This window comes from Sander vitreus, chromosome 2 (assembly GCF_031162955.1).
Source record: "Sander vitreus isolate 19-12246 chromosome 2, sanVit1, whole genome shotgun sequence".
Taxonomy (NCBI): Eukaryota; Metazoa; Chordata; class Actinopteri; order Perciformes; family Percidae; genus Sander; species Sander vitreus.
The window spans coordinates 34,953,803-34,976,235 of NC_135856.1; the positions used below are offsets into that span (position 1 = coordinate 34,953,803).

General features: G+C 40.5%; 1 protein-coding gene across 1 annotated transcript in view; it reads left to right on the forward strand.

Moving 5' to 3' along the window:
* The window catches only part of vegfc (vascular endothelial growth factor c), a 110,926-nt gene that overhangs the window by 50,860 nt on the left and 37,633 nt on the right, over positions 1–22,433 (forward strand). The window contains exons 2-3 of the mRNA XM_078266960.1: positions 709–952; positions 3,796–3,986. Coding sequence (XP_078123086.1) covers positions 709–952; positions 3,796–3,986 — 435 coding nt within the window. The remainder of the gene's footprint in view (positions 1–708; positions 953–3,795; positions 3,987–22,433) is intronic.

Below are 22,433 nucleotides of genomic sequence, written 5' to 3' on the forward strand. Positions count from 1 at the left end.
GTTGTTCGGTTTCGGCCGAACCGTAGAATTTTTTTCCACCGAACCGAACCCTATGCTTACACTGCGCGTGCTACGCTAACGTTAGCTTTCTAATTTCACCCACCCAACATGCCTTCATCATACACTGGTTAGCGAAAATTTGCCAAACTAAATTGTCACTCATCAAGATGTGCTTTCCTACAATATGAAAAGAGTGTGTGAATTCAACATTAAGTTGTTACATTTAAGGTATTTTATTGTGTAACCTCTCGATTGAAGGTTAAGAGGAAGTTACAGTAAACATAGAGCTTTTATTGTCACGGGAAAAACAGAAGTGAATAAAGTGTTGTATTTTCGGACGGTTGACTGTGTTGGGGTGAAATAAAGTGAGACGTGCAGTGCCGTCTTGGTTCCGGCATTGGAAGCCTGTGTCTTTATTTTAAAACCATACATGAGTCTAGACAATAACCCTTGGTTACACATTTGACTATTTTAGAGGCTGTGGACGTTGTTTACTTCATTAATGTGTTTACTGTGTTAATGGGCGTAGGATTCAGTTCGGTTTCGGGTTTGGCAGAATCTTAACCAGTGGATTCAGTATTCGGCTGAACCCCAAAAATCTGGATTCAGTACATCCCTAGATAAAACTGCCCAGCCCTATATTCCAGTTGTGTAATGATGAAGAGTGACGTCAGTATTCTCAGTGAAGATGTCTCCTCTCTCTTTCAGGACTCGTCACCAAAGCTATACATGGAACAGAAGTTGCGTTCAGCCTCCAGTGTGGATGAACTGATGAGTCTGATCTATCCTTCATACTGGGCCGCTCTCAAGTGCCGATCCAAACTCTCTACCGCTGCTGCCTCTTCAGCCACCAGGCTCTCTGAGCGCCCACTGCTTCGCCGCCTCAGGCCGCTGGATGATACAGAAGAGCCAACGTTCGCTGCTGCCTACCTCAACTTGGATCTCCTGAAAAGTATGTTTTCATTTTGTTTTAATATTATTTTTTCCAGACTTAAAGACCAAAAATAAAAGAAATGGGTCATCACAGCAGTGCTGCATGTGCATGTTCTTGTCCGTCTGAGGGCCCTTCATAGATGAGTGGCCTTTGAGATGATAAAGTATGCTTTGTTGCCAAAAAATGTCTTCTTTCTTCTGTTTCTGTATCAGGTAAGAGTCGGTGTAGGCAGGCTATAATTAAGCAATAGATCACGCCAGGCCGTGGTATGTTGCAATTATATCATAGCTAAAGGCCAAGTTATGCTTCTGCGTTAAAGGGCACCTACGGAGAAAGCTCTGAAACAGCTTAACACTGAAGAAAGGCACACCATAACACAAACTAACTAACTGATCGAGGCAGTGGTAGAACAGTTCAGTCGTTTTCTGTTTTTATCAAAAGAGTCTTGTTTCTTTAAAGAGAGCATAGATAACAGCTTCAGTTCCCCATTGGAAAGGGCTGTCTGACAGCAAGGTAAAGAGATGATAATATTCTAAATATAGTGTACACTTAAAAGGATACTTGGCTGATTTAAAAGCAGCTCTGTGTCATGGCAGTGTGTGTGAATGAATGGCTTTCCTCCAGCTATCAGATCTGAAGTTTCTTCTCAGACAGGAAGTGATACTTATTGTGAATTTGAATTTGAATCATATATATGTATATGGTATATGAACCAATAAGGTTGCTTGATTCAAGCTTATAATGACTGCGACGCTCAGAGCAGAATTTGCCAAATTTGCCCACTTTTAGCCTCAGAAATTCCCCAGAAGCAGAGAGTTTTCATATTCAGGCTGTGAAACAGGTTGCTGTGAGGCGGCTGTGTGGTAGCTGCTTTTAAAAACATAATCTTTGTTTTCCTTCATTTGCAAATCATGGCTAAGGGACTTTTTTGCTGACTTTTTAGGTATTTATGTTGACCAAACTATAAGAGACACGCAATAAAACAGTCAAAGATATTTGACTTTTTCGATTAAATAAAGCAGCCCTTGATGGGATTCTTATTTTCCAGTGTGGCCCTTAGAGAAGTTGAGTTTGACACTGCTGCATTAAGCGAACAATATCACTTATCGAGTAAACAATTGCCTGATAAATAGTTTGATGAATTAACTGATTACTGAAATGACCCAATAATAATAATATATCAAATTTTACTAAAGAAACACACAAAACATATTGATCCAACATATTTCTAAATGTTGAAACATGAACAAAATATTCCTTTACACTACAGAAATTATTTGAACTGTTTAAACAAAAAAAACTAAACAATGTAAACAACATTGTTTAGTTTTTGAGATGTACAAAGTTTTACAAGCAGAGTGTAAAGGCATTTTAAAAGTTTCATCTGCAATAGGAATGGTCCGCTTGCTGTTAAACACTAGACGTAACGTGATGACGTCTTCACGAGATGACGGGAAAGACTGAAGCGTTAGCTTTCTTTTGCAAAAAGAATGAATGCTCTAGCTGTTATGTTTTTTATTTTTTTATTTTAGACCGATTTAAACAGGATTATGGAACAATTAACTCCCACAGACCTCTAGCGGCTGTCAGCTGGAGTTCGGTTCTCTAAGGGTGCATCGATTAGCTGTCAACTATTAAATTAATGTCACCTATTTTGATATTCGATTTTGAAACGATTGGAGTCATTTTTTATGAAGCAAAAGTACTGTAAAACACAATGTCTTGACATTTTAGAGACCAAATAACTAATCCATTCATCCAGAAAATAATCCACTGATTAAACAGCTATGAAAATAATCATTTGCAGCCCTACTATACATGCAGGGCATTGGGTAGAGGGTACCGATAACATTGGCTCCACGTTGATGTACTGACGTTTGGTAATTACCTCAGACTTGACCCAAGTTGTACACTTGTGGGTTAAAAATATAATATTCCTGTTAAATACAGTTCTGACTTGACAACATTGGAATATACAAATGTAGAGATCACATTTCTGTGTATAAGTGTATGATATGTGGTTATTTGTGTAAAATTGGTCAATTTGATATGTACTGTATGTGCACTTTTTTGATTTTTATTATTTTATTTTGTCTCTCTTTATCGTACTTCTACGTCTTTATTCTGTTCTTATTTCAAATACCTTTCTTGTTGTAAACTTCTGGATCTTACGGAGCCCCAGACATGACATCCGAAAAAAAATAAAAGAAATTGTGACCACAATATGCTAATTTGTGGTCATGAAATGCTAATTTGTGGCAACGATGTAGCCTAACTATAATGTGGGCATGTTCTGGCTATTATGGCCTACTTCCCAGTAAGCACATTGCCTCGATGTAGGCTTATTGGCGAGGATGTTGCATATGAATCGTTTGCTCACTGGGCCAACATCCGAGACGTTGCTCTGCAGTGTTTCAGCGACATGTAGCCGCTCTTTCCACGACCTAAATTAACAACGTCATGCTGATATTTACAGTAGGCCTATACATCGTCCAGATGTTTGCTTTATGTCCTATATAAATGATATATATATATATATATATATATATCATTTATTTTGTCAATGTGCTACTGCATTTTCTCTTTTTAATTTTATTTGATTACATCACCAATAAGCCTACTTCGAGGCTTACTGGGAAGTAAGCCAAAATATCCAGAAAATGCCCACATTATAGTTAGGCTACGTCTGTAGATTGTAGAAACTGAATTGCCCTCCGGGAATAGATAAAGCTATCTGTAACTGTATCTGTATGATATATGTGTCTTTTTGCCTTTGTGCATTGCAGTCCATGTGTACAGCAGCTGAGACAAACAGACCTGTGACGTGGCTGTGGGGGCGGTCTGACTCTGTGTGTGTGCAGGTATAGAGTCGGAGTGGAGGAAGACTCAGTGCATGCCCAGGGAAGTGTGTGTCGACGTGGGTAGGGAGTTCGGGGCTCCCACCAACATCTTCTATAAACCACCCTGTGTGTCCGTCTACAGATGTGGAGGATGCTGCCACTCGGAAGACAAACAATGCAGGAATATCTCCACTGGTTACCTCAGCAAAACTGTAAGCACATGCTTATTCTTCTTCTCTTCATTTTATTATGTGCTCAACTATGGATCTACGTATATGAGATATTTAATGATTGAACATTGGAACACCCAATATGTCGAAAGAAAAGGTCAAGGCTCAAAGGTTTAGCTGTATTTCATTTTAAACCTATAATATAAAATTCTGTGGCCTGGTCATTGCCGTTTTGCAAATGAATGAATGAAAGATCCACTGTAACCAATACTAGTAATGGTGTAATATATTGCTGTAGACAAGGTTTAACCACATATCCAGCTAATTTAAACACTTACTGTGTTGGGTCAACAGTTAACTTTATTTAATATTGTATGTGGTGTTTTCTTTTGCGGGGTTCCACCACAAGTTCCTTCCCGAGAACATTTTGCAGAGCCACTGTCGCTGTGTCCGGAGCTTAGCGCCACCCAAGTTGATTGTTTAAAGAAATGCAAACAATCCAGAGCGTTTTTTTTCTCCTATCCCAGAATGCATCTGTGGTGTAGCCAGACCTTACTCCACAGCGCTGTGGAGATAGAGCTAGCAATGCAATACTACGCTTTGTGTATACATATTAAATAAATCAATAGAAATCATCATCTTTTGGGAGCAATGAGCAAGCAGCTGGGGGACCTGCCACCCAGGGCACATAAACAAAGATTTGCAGAACTATTATGAAAAGTGTAAGTCCCCCAGCAGAGCACAAACCCTTAAACAGAAGCTGTTGGCGTCTTGAAGGAAATAGCTGAGGCATGCGAGCAGTTGTTTGGTGTTGGTATCTTGGATGAGATGCTGATGTTTACTTTAGTGTACAGTAAGTGCTGTTGACCCCGAGCACTGTGTCATAAAGTCTTGGATGCTGTAGATATCAGAGCATATGTTTTCTTTAAACTAGGGCTGTCAAAATAACGCGTTCATTTCGATTAATTAATCTGAGAAAAAATAACGCGTTAAAAAAAATAACTGTGTTTCACTGTAGAGGATTCAACACCGGTATGTAACAATCTGTAGCTGCCGTCGGAGAAACAACACAGACGGTGCGTTCAATGAAACTGGTAAACTACAGCCTCGTGGTGCATTTGAAGTTATTGTAAATGTCCTTTACCATCTGGTGGTTGTTTTTGTCGTTCAACAGCAATTTACTAGTGAAATAAGTTGTTATGACATATGATTATGACATTATTATTAAACATTTAATTTTGACCATATGGCCTTAGCAATAAACAAGCCGTTCTTTAATGTCACCAACTGTTGTTTAGTACCCCTTTTTTTTTCTTCTTTTTTTACTTTCTTAAAAAGTATCGGTTCAGGCACCATTAATTATGTATGCGATTAATTTCGATTAATTAATCACAGAGTATGTAATTAATTAGATTACATTTTTTTATCGATTGACAGCCCTACTTTAAACATTTCCTGAAGATCACACAGTGACATATGATGTCTCTCTGCAGCTAGATGAGGCATGTAAACCATCAGGACATGGCTTCCAAACACTGCTATGCACACGATGAATAAGCAAAACACTGCGCCATACTTGCATTAAAAATGTCACCTGCACACAACAAAGTGTATGATTTAACTGGCTGATACAGGGTGGGACCAGAAACAATACACCATCATGCATTATAGGTGGGCTGGTTATAGGTGGACCCTCATTGTAAGGATGCCCAGATTGCATTAGGTGAGTAGAAAGCAACACGCACACAACTCGCCTTGTCTCCTCTGTGCTGCAGGGAATTCATTGCCCCGAAGATCCATTTCCAAAGAAAAAAGAAAAGTCCTGCACACTTGTTGTGCGTGCATGCGTGCATGCATGCGTATGTATTTTCCTGTGTATACACTGTGTGTGTGTGTGTGTATGAGTGTTTGTGTGTGAGTGTATGTGTATTAACAATGCATACGCAGAGAGGAGCGCTGAGTGCACATAAAACCTGCATTAATCAATAGTTGAAATCAACATTGAATTAAATTTTTCTGATCAACTATCGCAGTAAGACATTTCTATCCAACAGAATAAGCTAGCTAGCTACACAGCACCAAATGGCAGACAGACAAGGTTAGCAACTAGCTATCAAAGAGAATCAAATAGCCAGCAGCTAAATAGCTATGCTTTGCTAACACATTAACACAAGACTGTCTTTCCCGAAAAGCACCCACATAAGTCGTTTGTTGAAGCAGAAATTATGACTTATATTTTCTTTTTTTAGTGGCGGCACCCTCTAGTGGTCGTAGTATTTATGATGGGAGCAAAGCAGAAAGTAAGGTGAGGAAGTATATATATATATATATATATATATATATATATACAGCTTGCATGGTGGATGGGTCAAGCAAACAGGACTTTCACCCAGGTGACCAGGGTTTGTGTCCAATTTGAAAATAAAAGTAAATGGTGAGTTTTCTTTTTAACTTTACGGAACAAACTTTGCTTATGAGCTATGCCACGTTCTGCTTCACACGCTTAACCGGATGAGAAGTAACATCTGATTTTAACCCCAACCATGATCTTTTAAGAAACCTAACCAAGTAGTCTTTGTGCCTAAACCTAACCAAACTTCAACCGTTTCACAATGTTAACGACGTGTTTAAAACCGCGACTGTTACCTTTTCTGGTTTAGAAATGAGGACGGTAAACATGCTCCTACGGGTCATATTAGCTGCCACCGCTAGGTGACAAAAACGACCGATATCGTCGTATGGTTTGGTTTTCTTGTTGGTTAACACCCTGCACCACGTGGGATTAAGGCTGAGCCAGTCAGAGTGAGTAGTGAGTCCCAGAAGCGTGCGTGAAGCAGTTCTCCGCTCGGCTAAAGATCCACGCCAGGTCTATTTTCACACGAGCCGCAGGTTGTTCGGACAACCAGGCAGGAAGCAAAACAGCGAGAGTATCCAGTAGTATTTACCCCCAAAAAAAAAAAAAAAAGAATATTGTTTATGTCTCCTCTACAACACCATGGACAACGAGAGATTCATATTGGAGGTGGAAAAACATAACAGACACCACAAAAGAGAAGGCATTGAGTTTAACTGTAGGCATGCTTAGAGTGAAAGGTAGATATTAGCTTAATAAACGTGATTATTCTGCAAAGAAAAAAGTAGAGACAATATAATCTGCGAGCCAGGCGCAAGACGCTCCGTTACTGAGACGCTCCCGGTCTGGTATGGAGTGTGACAGAGGACGGAACAAAACTGGAACGCAGCACAGACGCACCCAGTGGAAAATCTGGGTTAGTCCTAAAAATAGGAAATAGGAAAGGAATAGGATTCTTGGTGCTGCCCTTATTGACTTTCAACACCTGAATGAAGCGGGGGTCATCTCAAAGGCTTAGACTATTGTTTGGGACCCTGAAACCTTTTACATGTTGAGTTCCAGATGCTTTCTTCAGGGCGAAGGTTTGGTCTCCCCAAAGGCAGCGCTAATAGACACAGACTGTTCTCTTTTCGCTGTTGGTTTTATAAACAAACTATAACTCCAAAAGTCATGTCATTGTGTCTTCTTTTTCCATGATTCATGGTGACAGTGTAGGAGATATGGATCGTGTGCTGTGTTGTGTATGATGTATGTATTTGTGTTGGACATACTGCAAGCCAAATCATCCCTCGGGGACATTTAAGTTTTATGAATCTTGAATGAATCTTGAATTGGTGGCCAGACATTAATGAAGCTTCACAGGTCTACTCTTGCTCATACATTTTACAATAATCGCTCTACATTATCCCACTTATAGTTTCGCATTGCCAGACCTTCCTTCACAGCACTGCGGAGGAAGGTCTGGCTAGTCCACACAGCATTCCTGGATGGAAGTAAAACATGCTGTGGTTTATTGGCATTTCTTTAAACCAATCACAATCGTCTTGGGCGGACACAATGACGGTGCCTCTGCAAAAAAGCCTTGTGCTCGTTCAAAAGTAGTTTAAGTCGTGCAATAGAAAATTCTGATTGGACAAATAGTCTAGCTAGCTGTTTGGATTTACCCTGCAGTTAACCATAGTCCTCATAAATCCACCGGAGTTCAATATGCCAACACAAAGAAAGAGGAAGCTAATGCTCTGTTTGCCAATGTTGCCATTAGCTATGTTTGCGATCACCGTTTTCTCCACCCTCTCTCTCCTGCTGTGATTGGCTGATCAGCGTTATGAGCTCCATATGAGCACAAATATTGATTTAAAAATGATTTAATTGATTTGAAGTCCATACCAACAGTCTGTTATACTTAGCAACAGTCTGTTATACAGAAATAGCAGACCATAGAATGCCATGAATGACCAATCAGAATCAAGAGTAATAATAGTTGATGTAAGGTTAATTCTAACACAAGAGTAATAGTGTGACTAACATGTGGAATGCATTGTAGGCTATTTGTATCTTTTTGCTAAGTTTGGTAGCTATATGAATGTATCAAGTGCTAGCTAACTGTCATTTGCAGTCTATCTTGTCTTTTCACTGTGAGGAAATTACTTTTAAAAAGTAGTTTTTGCTCGTTACTCGTTACTTCTTAAAAAAGTAATCCGTTACTTTACTTAGTTACCCCCTATGGAAAGTAACTTTTTACTTTACTCGTTACTTTTATGTTACTTTTAAAAGCAGGCGTCTCTGGCAGAGACTGAAGTTAATTATACAAAAACTATCTTTGACCATAAAGCCAATCTCTGGTTTATTAGTGAAGTGTCTGAACTACACTGCAGACTGGATTCGCTACTCACAGAATGACCAGCCGTTATGAATGAGTCCAGCGCAGGTTGAATGCACATCAGCAGGTCATCAAAAAACTTTGAGCCTCTTTTCTGGAAATGCTTGCGTGTCCGTGCAACCGACAAGTCCACAGCAATCTGCTGCGTGTATGTATGAGGCCATCACCACCGCATCCATCTGTGACGTTGTCTGCCTGGCTCAGAGTGCCGTCCAGCAAAAAGCCACAAAGCTTAAAACGCTGTCAAAAGGTAGCTTTGGCTGCTTCTCGCTTGCCATGATTACTCTTCTACCAGCCTCTGTCACGTTTGGAGCTTGTGAGCGCGCAGCCGAGAAGGCAGTGTCGCTGTCAAATCTGTCCCTGGAAAAGTAACGTTGTGCCGAATTGAAAAAGGAGCTACGTTTTGTTACCAAATTTTCAGTAGTACTGCGTTACACTACTTTTTACCCGAAAAAGTAGTTACGTTACTGTAACGCGTTACTTTGTACAGCGGAAGAGAGAGGGTGGAGAAAACGGTGAGGACTGAGAAGGCTGTTAGCACTGTACATTAGATCACGTTTAGATGGTTAGGGTGTTTGACTGGTACATTGGTACCTGAAAACGGTTTTGTACTGCTGGTTTACTCTCCAAAGAAAGCGCATACAATTGTTGGAAAAGCAAACATCTTCAAAAAGTCAGAAAAAACACAGACTAAAAAGTCAGTGTTGTTGGAAATTAGACAAAGGTGCTTGAATGATTCTAGGACCACAGAATAAGAAACTTGATGAAGCATGCCACCCTTAAGTTGAGGTAAGAAAAAAGGAGGCCAAGGTTAAAGCTGCAAGGCTTTGTCATGGCAGCAGGAACAAGCCTGTGGGTGCTGAGCCACGGCCTTTTTGAGGTTTCACAACACATTCTTTCACTCAGCTGCTTTTTCCTAACGGCTGTTTTTGGCTGCAATCTCAGACTACTAGCCAGAGTTTGGAGATTTACATAGGCTACATAGTACGTCATTCGAATGATGGCAGACTAGATAGACAATTTACAGTTCAACTGAATTCTAATAACTTGTTCAATGTAACTGTAAATAATTTGTCTCAAAATGGATGTATGGAACAGGGAGAAATTAAAAGTGGCTGTTTCCTGTAGAGTGTTCCGTGCTTTGTTTCGTCATCCTGAAAGTTTCATTGTGCTGATTTGCTTTGGCAGCGCCTTAAAGCAACTGGCAATCGTTGAGAGGTCTCAACACTTAGCAGGTAATAGAAGTTGTGTTAAAATGCATAATTTACAATTTGACTGACTGTAAGTATCTTTAAGCGTTTAGGTCTGTCTGGTCTCTGCATAACAGTTTAGCTCAACACCTTGTTTTTTCACTCTGCAGTGTGCCACTTTTTCTGTAACACCCAGGTTTATTCTGTCTTTCAGTCTTCTATATTATGACTAATATGTTCTGGTTTTGTCATAGTTGGCTGTGTTACCTTTAGGTTTTAAAGTACTCATATTATGCTTTTTGGCTTTTTCACTTTCCTTTATTGTGTTATATATCTTTTTTTGTGCATGTTATAGGTTTAAAAAGTGAAAAAGCCCAAAGTCCACCCCAAAGGGACTTACCATCTCCAACAGAAAACACTGTTCACAAACTGTTCCAAACTGCTCTATTGTAGTTCAGCCTTCACTTTTGTGACGAACGTGCGTCACTTTGTAACACACGTTATAATGCTTGCCTAGCTGCTAGCATGGCACGCCCTCATACTCTGCTTCTGACCGGCTAGTAGTGCTTACCAAGGTACCGCGCATGTGCAAGTCAAAAGCAATAAGGCTAGAGAAAGTAAAATTAGCATTTAGAGCGGCACACAAGGAGAGATTAATCAAAACAGTAGTTTCCTAGATATGTCACTACACATTTTTCTTGCAATTTTAGTAGATTTGATCTTTTTCAGTGAGGAAAAAACAATTTAAAGTCATTTATATTTATATATATTTATATATTTATATTATTATATATTCCTTTGTTTGGAAGGCTTAGAACATCTCCACTTACTGCAATGAATATGATATTTACCCATAAGAACAATCATATTGACTAAATCTGATACTGATGAATCTATATTATCCATATAAAAGAGGCTGTGTGGCAAGGTGAGAGTAGGGATATTATCAATCTTAAGTGACAGCCAATCACGTAGCTCGGACCAGTAGCTGTTAGACACGTGGCAAAAAAAGAACATGTGTTCCAGAGTCTCATCAGCCCTCTCACAAAAAACACATGGGTCTACATCAAATTTGAATCTTCTTCTAAGAAGAGCAGCATGCATGTCATGACTGTTGGGTCTGTTGGTTTTCTATGACTCTACAACACTTACTAAATTATTTGCCATGTAGAAATATCACTTCTACCAAAAAAAATGATTTATGAGGTTAGTGATGTTGGACTGCTGTTATTTTGAACAGAACTGTATGTGCATTTCTTTACACACTCTTGCATCCTTTGACTTATTCCAAACATCATCCCGCATCGTTCTCATCCCGAACTGAATGATGATTGCTCTCAGTGTGCTATTTGAGGTAGCGGCGTCACCTTTCCTTCCCAGCCGGTGAACGGTGTATACGGTGTCGCGCAGCCGCTCCACAGACATTGGAACAATGCTTGTCAGTATCCCGATGACAACTTCTCTCGTGTCCTCTCCATCCTTTTCAGTGAGACCAATCATCCTCAGATTCCACCTTCTTTTGTACCGGGTGTGCTCTGCACATGCTTCTTTTAACAGGCTGTTTTCTTTCTGAAGGCCTCCTATTTTTTTTCTAAAGCACGCAGATTTCTTCTCGGTTTTCTTTCACTGCGGTTGTGTTAGCTTCAATACGTCTGACAAAACTTTTCAGAAGTTCCGTCTGCTCATCCATTTTTCTGGTCAGAGCTTGTACAGCTTGTAGAATTGCAGCGCCAGTATTCGCGTCCTCACTTTCCTTTTGGTGTCTCGGTTTCTTTGGATTCGGCTGCTTAATTGGCATGTGTTCTTTGTTAATTTGGCCTTCTTTGGATGAGTGTTGCTCCATCTCTTCCTCAATGTCAAAATTGTCACATGCATCGTGGAGAGCAGCGACGTTGTAGTTATGGTTGGACATGATTCCAAAAAACGAAGAAAAACCCCCAGAATGTTGTAATAGCTTACTTTTGTCACTTAATTTTGACACTATGTTGAATAGCTGTTTAGTAGAGGGGTTGTTACACTAGTTAATCATATTTCCAGGACTAAAAATAAACTTTTTACCAGAGCCTGCAAAAGTGCTGCCGCTCACTCCGCCATCTTGAAAACCCCCCTGCTGCTTGATGAACACACTCACTCATCCCAGACGGCAGCTAGCAGCTAACAGGGTAGGTGAATTTAAACAATATCTGAGTTGAAAATGCATCTTGTTGTCATGTAAGGGCCCTGTTCATGTTGCACAGACATTTTAATTGCATTTTGTGTCTGTTAAGAGGCACAAAGGGAATCTTTATGTTATGCCCCCAAAACTGCCGTTTTAGCTAAGTGGGAGCTCTCGGCATTAGCTGCAGCAGCTCCATGTTGCTACCACCGATTCAGCTCGTTGTTTTTGCTATCGACAGTACTCACATATGTATAGCGAGATGCAGATGGTTTTGCCACTTTTGGTACCGGCACTATCAGTGAGGTTTTCCAGGCCTGTTGTGTGTCAAGAGAGATTTGAAAAAAGCTGCACAAATATAGGGCTAAGTTGTTCCCTACACTCCTTTAGAACCCTTCCTCTGATCTTATCAGGACCAACTGCCTCTTTTGGATCAATCTTTTTGAAGATTATATGCACCCCCTCAGCTGTTACAACCAGAGGAGGGCCACAATGAAGTTGTTGTCTGATAGAATTACGCTCTGAGGAGAAATCTGATGTATCAAATCTTGTATAAAAAGTATTTAGTTCATTTGCAAGGGTCAGGTCATCTCCATTTGTGTTAATGTGGCTTCTCCTCACCTCTTTCTCTATCATTGTGTACATACCTTGCCATGCCTGTTTTAAGTCATTACCCCTCATTTTCGCCTCAATCTGTAGTTTATGCTTGCACATATTGGTTAAATGCCTTATCTCCATTTGTACAACCTTCATCTGGGCCATATACCCTTGTTCAAAAGCTTCCCTTTTCCTTTTTAGTGCTACTTTGAGTTCTTTATTTACCCATGGTTTGTCGTTGGGAAATACTTTAATGTGTTTATTTGGAATTACACAGTCCACACAAAACTGATTATAATCTGTCACCACAGAGTTTAATTCCTCCAGGTCCCTGCAGGTGTCAAAGAAGGTGTCCCATATTGTACAGTCAAAACAGCCTTTAAGGCTCTCAATCGCTTCATCGCTCTACTTCTTAATTGTCTTTATCTTGGGCTTGCTAGATTTAAGCTTCTGTTTGTAATACGGAACGAGATGAATCACGTTGTGGTCGGAATCCCCCAGTGGCGGTTTTAAGTAGCCCTTATAAGCCTCTTTGATGTTCCCAAAGCATAGGTCGAGTGTTCTTTCTCCTCTCGTGGGACAGTTGACATATTGGTAGTAATTAGGCAGTACGTTTTTTTATAGAACAACCATTGAAATCTCCAAGTATAAATTTGGACGCATCATATTTTCTAACTTGGCCACTGTGTCATAAACTATGCTTGCCGCGGTCTTGGTGTTAGCACGGGGATGGATATATACAACATATATACAGTGACAAACAAGGCCTAAATGACAGGGATAAAAGTTCAATATCCTCCGAGCAATGAGAGTCTCTGAGTGTGACATTGTTACACCACTCCTGGTTAATGTAAACACACTCACACCCAATTTTTTGCCCGTCACCTGTGGATCACGGTCCAGTCTTATAGGTCGCTAAATCCCGTAATCTTGAGTATAGAATTGTCAATAGACTCCCTGAGCCACGTTTCAGTAAAGCACAGCAAACAACTTTCTCTGTACTCTGAGAGATACCTCAGAATTGTGGTGCCAGATTTGCCAGAATCACCGTGGGTAGAGGTGGCTTGTATCTGCGGGCCTGGACTCGCTGTTGCACCCCTCCACGCCATCCTCTTCTCCTCAGTGTTTTCGTTACTGTCCTGCATTCCTCAGGTAGGTCGAGTGGAAAGTTCCCGCAGTAACACTGCTCCCTCACTTGCCAGAGCTGGTCTCGGCTATAGCAGAGAATTCCATTTATTGAAGCGGTCTGCTCTGCCGCGTAGCCCCGTCAAATTTGTGAATGGATGCCGATAGGCAACAGCAGGATTGCCAGGTAGATAAAGAAAAGTCCTGTTAGACGCATCTTGCATTCAACTCATTCAACTTCTCTCCTCACTCAGCACTTTACCAATCTATGCTGGTGTTGATAACTGGGTTTGTGTAAAGAAAAGAAAGCAACATAGACATCGACAAACTACAAACAAACTAACTTTTCTGACATGCTGCAGGCACCAGTCGCCGCTGTGCAGCGCCGGAAGTGGCTAGCCTACTCTTCAGCTGGGTCTGACACAATAACTGTGTAGCCAATAAAGCCTGATAACGTAAAAACCGAAGTAGCAAAAATGTTTCTTTTAATGGCACAAATCAGCACAAATGTAGCATAAACGATTGAGACCATTTTGGTGAGATTTGGACATTGATGGGTGGCTGGGTGACGTCCTGCGTGTAACAAATAAGCCTGATAACGTAAAAACCGAAGTAGCACAAATGTTTCTTTTAACGGCACAAATCAGCACAAACATAGCACAAACGATTGAGACCATTTTGGGGAGATTTGGACAAGTATGGGGGGCTGAGTGACGTCACTGGCCAGAAAATGTTAAGTTTAATTACTTAAAACACTGACCGTTACCGTTAACAGTACCGTGTTGTTTGACCCATACCTCTTTTCGCAAATTTTTTGTGTTACATACTACTCCCGTTTCTCTTAATACTACGTCATCTTACAGCACCGCGGTCGAGCTGCTGCTGTGCCCGGTGTGTCCCATACAGACGCAAAAGGGGGATTTTTGCGTCAGTATCTCACGCTGAGGGACACTGACCAAGCGTCAGTATTTAACAAGTTGGGAGTGAGAACGGGCTGCTTTACACAGACAGATACCATTCACACACAAATTCATATACTGGTGGCGGAGGCTGCCATACAACGTGCCTCCTGCTCATCAAATTAACATTCACACACCAATGGGGCAGCATCAGGTGGGGGACACTTTAACATCGAACCACCAACCTTCCACTTGGTAGTCAACGCTCTACCACCTGAGCCACAGTCACCCACAGTAGAGTACGCTACTACTACTACGCTACAGTAGTCAGTGACAGGATGCAAGGTATGAAGAATCTTGCACGAGTTTGCAAGCCGAAACATCACCACAAATATAACAAATGTGTGCGGGTGAACTTTCATCGTGATCTCAAAGAGCTCTCCTTACGTGTTTGTGTGTGTGTTCTGTAACCATGGTGAGCTCTCTACCAGGTCAAAAAGACTGAGGTCAGCCATAATGATATCCTCGTTAGGATGAGAGCAAGGGTCTTGAATAGGAGTCATTGAGACTAATTAGTTTCTATTCATGCCATGCTCGGTGATTGAAACAATGAAGTGGCTCTCAGGGTTTCTGTTGTGTGTACAGCAGTCTTGTGTAAGTATCTTAATCAGTGCCATGTGAAAAACCAAGCCCAGCTCCTTATTACCTTATTTGTGTTCTTCAAGTGGTAATCCTTCAAATTCTCACTCATTGTTTTCAGTTTAAAATGTGCTCATTCCCCCAGTGATTCAAGTTTCAGGTTTAAAATCCAAGTTGAGGGTACCTTGTTGAAGGGTCCTTGTTCAAAGAATGTGTAAAATAATGGCTTTTTGTGATGGACTACCTTTATTGACTGAATTCGAAGTCTAGGCCAGATGAATGGGACAAAGTGGGCTGCAGGACTTTCACAAAATATATTTAATTGTGGCACATGTATGTAAAAAACAGCATAGAAATTGCATTGGATTTGTGGCCACTGACTATTAAGATTATCATCTTATCAAGTTTTTATGTCACATCTAGCTGACATGGACATTATTACATGACCAGAGTCCTGGTGAAGACAGCCATCTGGGGGACAGAGACACCATGGGGTGACAGTGTTGCTCTGTGGCTGCTGGATGTGTAATTAGGCTGTTTGATAAAAGGCAGAGATGGGAGTAAGTCACACATGGGCAAGTCACAAGCAAGTCTCAAGTCTTAACCTTCAAGTCTCAAGCAAGTCCAAGTCATTTTTTGTGACAATCAAGCAAGTCACAAGTCAACTCATACAAAAGTTTCCATTTTTAAACAAGCTAAAGACAGTGGTTAAGAACTACTGGAGATTTATTTCCATTTTTTTCCTACTCAATATTCAAAAGACATTGCATCCAAGCCACAGGGGGCGAATACCGGTAACGAGTAATGGAGGTGTAACCACGAATGGCCGCTGTTCTGACTCGGGTGCCTGGGGTCTGTTTCTCGACGGTTCAGTAAACTGCCGTTAGCATCCTTAGCACCGGAGTTAAGTGCTGACCGGGTTTGGATTGCTGCAATGATAGTGGCTGGCTGCTAGCTGGCTGGGGGCTGACTGTGGATATGTCCCCGGGCCTCGGCTATTGTCAGCTCTCATCCCAACTGAAGCCTTGTAGCGCAGAGAGAGTGAGGCAGACAGACAGGGGTGTGCTAGCTGGCTAAATTACCATTAGATTAGTCGTCTATCTATACAGTTAACATTACTGATGAATTTGTGGGTTGCCCAGAGTTGTTAACCATGGTCAAAACAATCATACTAAAATTAACTGAGTGTCTTGAACAATGTCATAATCTTACCCACCAGCACCTTTATAGTAGGCTAACCTTAAAGCAACACCAAAGCACTTTTCCTCTTCGGTCCCCCTACAGGTTGGAAGCGGAATTCACCATTACCATTACCATTATTCTTATGTCTCATTTTTGGAAACATTATTTTAAGGTACAAAAGAATCTTTGGTGTTGGAGCGATTGATACTGAAATCAATCAATATCAATAAATAAGGTCTCTGTTAGGATTTGAAGTGTCTGATGAAATTCGACGTGGTGGTGGCTGTGATGGAAATTTTTGTCCTGCAGACCTTGCAAACTGCCGTTCGTTTCTTCTTTGCCTGGTCAGATGTGTAATCCTTATAGCCAAACCTTATTATTTTTGGTGCAGAGGGATCCATGACGTTAAGTTACTAGCCATAGCCAGTCTCCTTTACTGCAGGTCTGCTGGTAATATTATCAACGGGTTCCCGTGCATGCAACAGCACCCAATCAGATCACCTAATCAGATTTTCTCATCTGTATATGGATTTTCTAAAATTTTAAAGTTAACTCCTCCTCAATATCAGAAGGGAAAAATATATATGTATTAAACAGAAAGTCAAGTCATTTCAAGTCATTTGACTCAAGTCTAAGTCAAGTCTCAAGTCATAAATATCAAGTCAAAGTCAAGTCTTTTATGAATGTTTTCAAGCAAGTCTCAAGTCATAAAATTTGCGACTCGAGTCAAGTCATGTGACTCGAGTCCCATGTCTGATAAAAGGTTAGCCATAGCAACTTGTGATTGTTATGTTTCTGCCTCATATTGGCCAGGAATCTAATAATGCAACTTTAAGGCTATCTACATTACCACGTTTTGCTTTAAAAATGAATATCTTTTGCAACGTTTACGCCTCACGTCCACACTACTGCGGCGTTTCCAAGCCCCTAAAACGGAGACATTTGGAAACAGTGCTGCCCCTGTTTTGGTTTGAAAACTCCAGGGTTGTTTTGTAGTCTTGAAGGACACAAACGGAGACTTTTGGAAACGACGACGCACATCAGTCAGTCTTATCAGTTAGGTAGCTTATATACCTTTCAGTAACAGTTCCACCTCGTCGTCGCTCCATGCTAAAATCTTTCTCCAAAGTATTTTCTGTATTTTCAACTTATACATCCATGATTTTCAAAGAGTAATGATAGACAATCTGCTTCCTGTTTACACTGACATGCATGTGCACTACACTGTCCAGTGTGTGTGAATGGTCATGTGATATGTGTTGTCAGACGTGTTGATATGGACGGAGATTAGTTCGGCTACTGGAGCTAAAACCCTTGTGTACAGAGTTTTTGTCTCAATACACCGCTGTAAAATGAAAACGTAGTAGTGTAGATGTAGCAAATATTAATAATAAGTAAATATTAGTGCCAAAGCAGCTAGTCAGTGTAAATGATCAGCTGGCTGTTACCGATGTCATTGGTCTGTAATGCTGTGGTTAATCACTTGGAACAATGTTCAGTGCCATTCAACTACATAATTATTTCATGCATGCGTTTCAAAACAGACTGCAAAAAGAACTAGCACCATGTTTGTTCTATTTTGTCTAAATGTTTGGTACAAACATTGCTGTGATCAAAAAGAACTAAATGACTGATTTGGGTTTGGCTACTTATTCACGTTGCATTGAGGCATTTTCACATCACCCTACATGTAAATGTAAATGTATCTTCTGTCTGGTGAGGAAGAAAATGGGTATTTCTGCAGCAGCTAAAATGAAATATTACCACTGCTTTTGGGAAACCCCCTTGTAGCGATCCTAGGAGGTATGACAGGTATGAGAAGAAGGCTATTGAATTTGGGATGGTGATTGTGAAGAAATTGATTTTGCGTGTGTAGAAAATGGACTCTATTCCTACATATGACCTGTGGTTGGGAGAAATGTCTAACACACTTCACTTGGAGAGACTGAGATACTACAACGAAGATAGAGGAGATGTGTTCGATAAGATGCAGATGTTATTTAGTGTCCCACTGTGCATTTATGTATATGGGTCCCTTTTTTTTTGGTCCATTTTCTTGCACTCTTCGATGTCCACTTCCTGTCCTTTTGACATGACACCCTTTTTGTTACTTAATTTTCAACCATATTTGACCAAATTCTGATGTGTTCTGTTTGTTGTGTAATTGTATTATTTTTCTATGCACTTTTTTCTAAAAGTAATAAACATAAAAAAAAGAAATATTACCACTGTGGAACTAAAGGGATCATCAAAGTCATCAACCTCCATTGTTTGTTAGTTGTTGGTTACCTCAAAGACAAACTTGGCAACAGTGTCAAGTAGTCCTATACTGCAGCTTACCATCAAAAGTGGACAAGTATGTCTTCATGTTCTGATGGTGCAGATATTTGGACATGCATTACTTCTGAAACACAAACTACTTTGTGTAGTCCAGTAACGGCCATTAAGCTGGTTTTATTTTGTAAAAAATGTGGGGTCTAGAGAGCAATTCATGTTTTGCTTGTCTGGTTCCTTTCATTATACATGATTCAACCAGTAGACAAGTCTTTATCCATACTAAAGTAACGTTTGGTTCAGATTATGTTATGTTAACTTGTTTTAATGTCTGATGTAGAAGGGTGTAACAGAAAACGAGACTTTCTTATCAAAAAGCTTCATCCTAATTAGTTGATGCTGAACTGTAGTAGTGATGGAATAATCGGGCCGGTTAATGCCATTTTGAGATAATGGGCACTGGCCAATGCCTGTGCTCACAGGGTCGATTTACAAAAAGGGTCTGCAGACACATCTGCAGGCAGCCGTGTCAGTATGGCTGCTATAGAACCAAGTAAGCATTCACCCTTGTGTCAATTTCTCCATTCTACCAGCCAGACCTCAGCGTCACAGTAGCAAGCCCTCAACCACCTTACAGGGCTCAAAAACTATTGTATAAGATCCACTTCTCCTGACGGATAAAACATCTAGCAGCTTTCAGGGTGCCCTGGTAGCTCACCTGGTAGAGTGTACCAAGGCTTAGTCCTTACCACAGTGGTCCAGGGTTCGATTCCTACCTGCGGCCCCTCTCTCTCCCAAGAATCTGATAAAGAAACATTTATGAGATTTGTCATGTGGGATGGTTGTAGGCATGGCAAACTCAATTCCTATTAAAGATTCGGGTTATTCTGATTCACTCACTAAACTGATCCGGGTTGTACGAGTCACTTGAGTCACTTCAGTCAGTATTGAGCTATAGGCGAGCTTGCAATGTTTCGGACTGTCTGCTCGACCTATTTAGTGGGAATGCTGATTCAGCAGCATTCCAACTATTGTTATTCTGTTCTTTATTATTTTTATTCCGTACATTTTTTGGCTCTCTGTAACTTCTGCATACATTCAGCTATTAAAACCATTCAACTTTTAAAATGTTCAGCTCTTTCAGCTAATGATGGGACACCTTCAACTTTATTTATACTATTTATACTTTTTAAATATTAAGCTTTTTAACACTTTTTTTTAACATTGAAGTCAATGAGAGCATGCTTCAAATCCTTCAAATCCTCTTCTGCTTCAAAATGTATCTCCTCCTACATTCTTTCACCTACAGACGTGATTCAAACTTTAAACCATTCATGAAAACTTCAGGTATTAGGCTTTTCAGTTTGATATATTTTACAGTTTTTGTGAAAAAGCTGTTTAAGTTTAGTGACCATTTCAGGATTTTTTTTGCGTTTATAATGGCTGTGTATTGCCCGAGCGAGAGTGGATGATGTCATCGCCAGAGCACAGAGCCTTAAAAAAAATATCTTTGTCCCTTCTCTATAAATTGCTCTCATACCCACAATATTTACTTGTCATGCATAATTTATTCATCAGAACGTAGGTATTTTTGTCTAGTTTCAGCCAATTTGCTTAGTTATGCGATGTGACTTATACTTTTGGCTTGGTGAGCTTCCAAATGACAAGAGTTCCACATCTTCCTCCATTCGCTGCCCTGTTTAACATTCTCGCAGAGCGAACCACATTTTTAAATCGCTGATATGCCCACATTTTTAGATTTATCAACATAAATTTTATATGGATACATTCATTACATCGTTTGACTGATACCCCTTATCGTTTTAGCAGTCTGAGCCTTTATTTGAGAGCTTGCTCTCAGTGTCTTTGAATAGCTGCAGTGTGGCACAGGTGACAGTTTCAGCAGGTGACACGGTCGTTAACTGATTAAAGATGAAAGGGATCTCATCACAGAGATCAAAGGGTGTTTGCAAACGTTACCATGACAACACTTTCACAGACAGTTGAATTAAATACTACTGGCAGTAATATGAACATTAGTCTATATCTTTTGCATTCCACTTCTTTCTGTCTGTCTGTCTCTCTCTGTCTGTCTCTGTCTCGGTCTGCCTGTCTCTGTTTGTTTGTCTGTCTCTGTCTGTCTGTCTGTGTCTGTCTGTCTGTCTGTATCTGTCTGTCTGTTTCTGTTTCTCCCTGTCTCGGTCTCTGTCTGTCTGTTTCTGTTTCTCCCTCCTTCTGTCTCTCTCTTTCTCTCGCCCTCCTTCTGTCTCTCTCTCTCTCTCTCTCCCTCCTTCGGTCTCTCTCTCTCCTCCCTCCTTCTGTCTCTCTCTCTCTCTCCCTCCCTCCTTCTGTCTCTCTCCCTCCCTCCTTCTGTCTCTCTCTCTTTCTCTCTCCCTCCCTCCTTCTGTCTCTCTCTCTTTCTCTCTCCCTCCCTCCTCTCTCTCTCTCTTTCTCTCTCCCTCCCTCCTTCTCTCTCTCTCTCTCGCTCTCTCTCTCTCCTCTCTCTCTCTCTCTCTCCCTCCCTCCCTCCTTCTGTCTCTCTCTCTCTCTCTCTCTCTTTCTCTCTGTCTCTCTTTCTCTCTGTTTGTTCTATGCAGTGGATATGGCTGATAATAATATTTATTTATTGGAACTTCCACTTTTGACAGTTTTACAGTTTAGCTTCCAGCTTTTCTAGAAATGTATTTCAGCTCTTTTTCAATTTCCTTCCTTTTTTCTCTTTTTTTCCTCTCTTTCTATTTTTCCTCTCTTTTTCCTCTCCTTCTATCTGTCCTCTTTCTCTCCTTCTCTCTTTCCTCTCTCTCTTTTTCTCTCTTCTCTCCTTCTCTCCTTTCTCTTCTCTCTTCTCTCCTGTCCTTCTCTCTTTCCTCTCTTTATTCTCTTCTCTCTCTTTCTGCTTGTTTGTTCTAATGCAATGGATATGGCTAATAATAAGTCTTTTTACTCAATTTATTTGAACTTTTGACAGTATTACAGTTTAGCTTCCAGCCAACAACTCATGAGTTGAGTCAACATCGCTTGAGTTGACTTGTGGCGTTGTTGTTGCCTATGCAATTATAAGTTATAAAGCTTTTGGCAGATAAGATGGCTAGGACTAGTAGTAGCTAATGTTGCAAGAGGGTTGTGTGTGGCGCTGTTATCATTTTAGATTTAATTGTAGTAGGACTCAATTGATCCGAGTTAATGATACTAGAGACTCGAGACTCGTGAGTTAATTTAAAGAGTCGGGTTAAAGAAACAAGTGAATCCCGACTCAAACAGGTTTAAATGGTTGTGGGACGGTAAGCAAGTGTAACTGTGAAGCCTTTTAGGAGTAGACCACACGGCAATGGAGCAGTTTCAAAACGTTGTTTTTACTTAGCGTTTTTAAAACTATGCTGCAAGTTAAAGCCTACAACTAAACAGAGACAATGCAGACAATAACAGGGTTAAATGATTTAAGTTCAGCAATTTTGTGTCTCATTTGTTATTACTGTTAAATTGTTGTATGTATGTTAGGCTTCATCCCAGCAAAGTACAGTACATCCGTTGAGTAAACTGGAACTTTACGTAACCGTGTCGATCCCTAAGAGACAAAACGTCTTCCCAGTTTGGTAGTAGGGACATCTACTTGGCCACAATCACATCTAATTGAAGGCAACCTAAAATAAATTAAATTATATATTTTCTTTACTATTACTTTCATTTCTTGTACC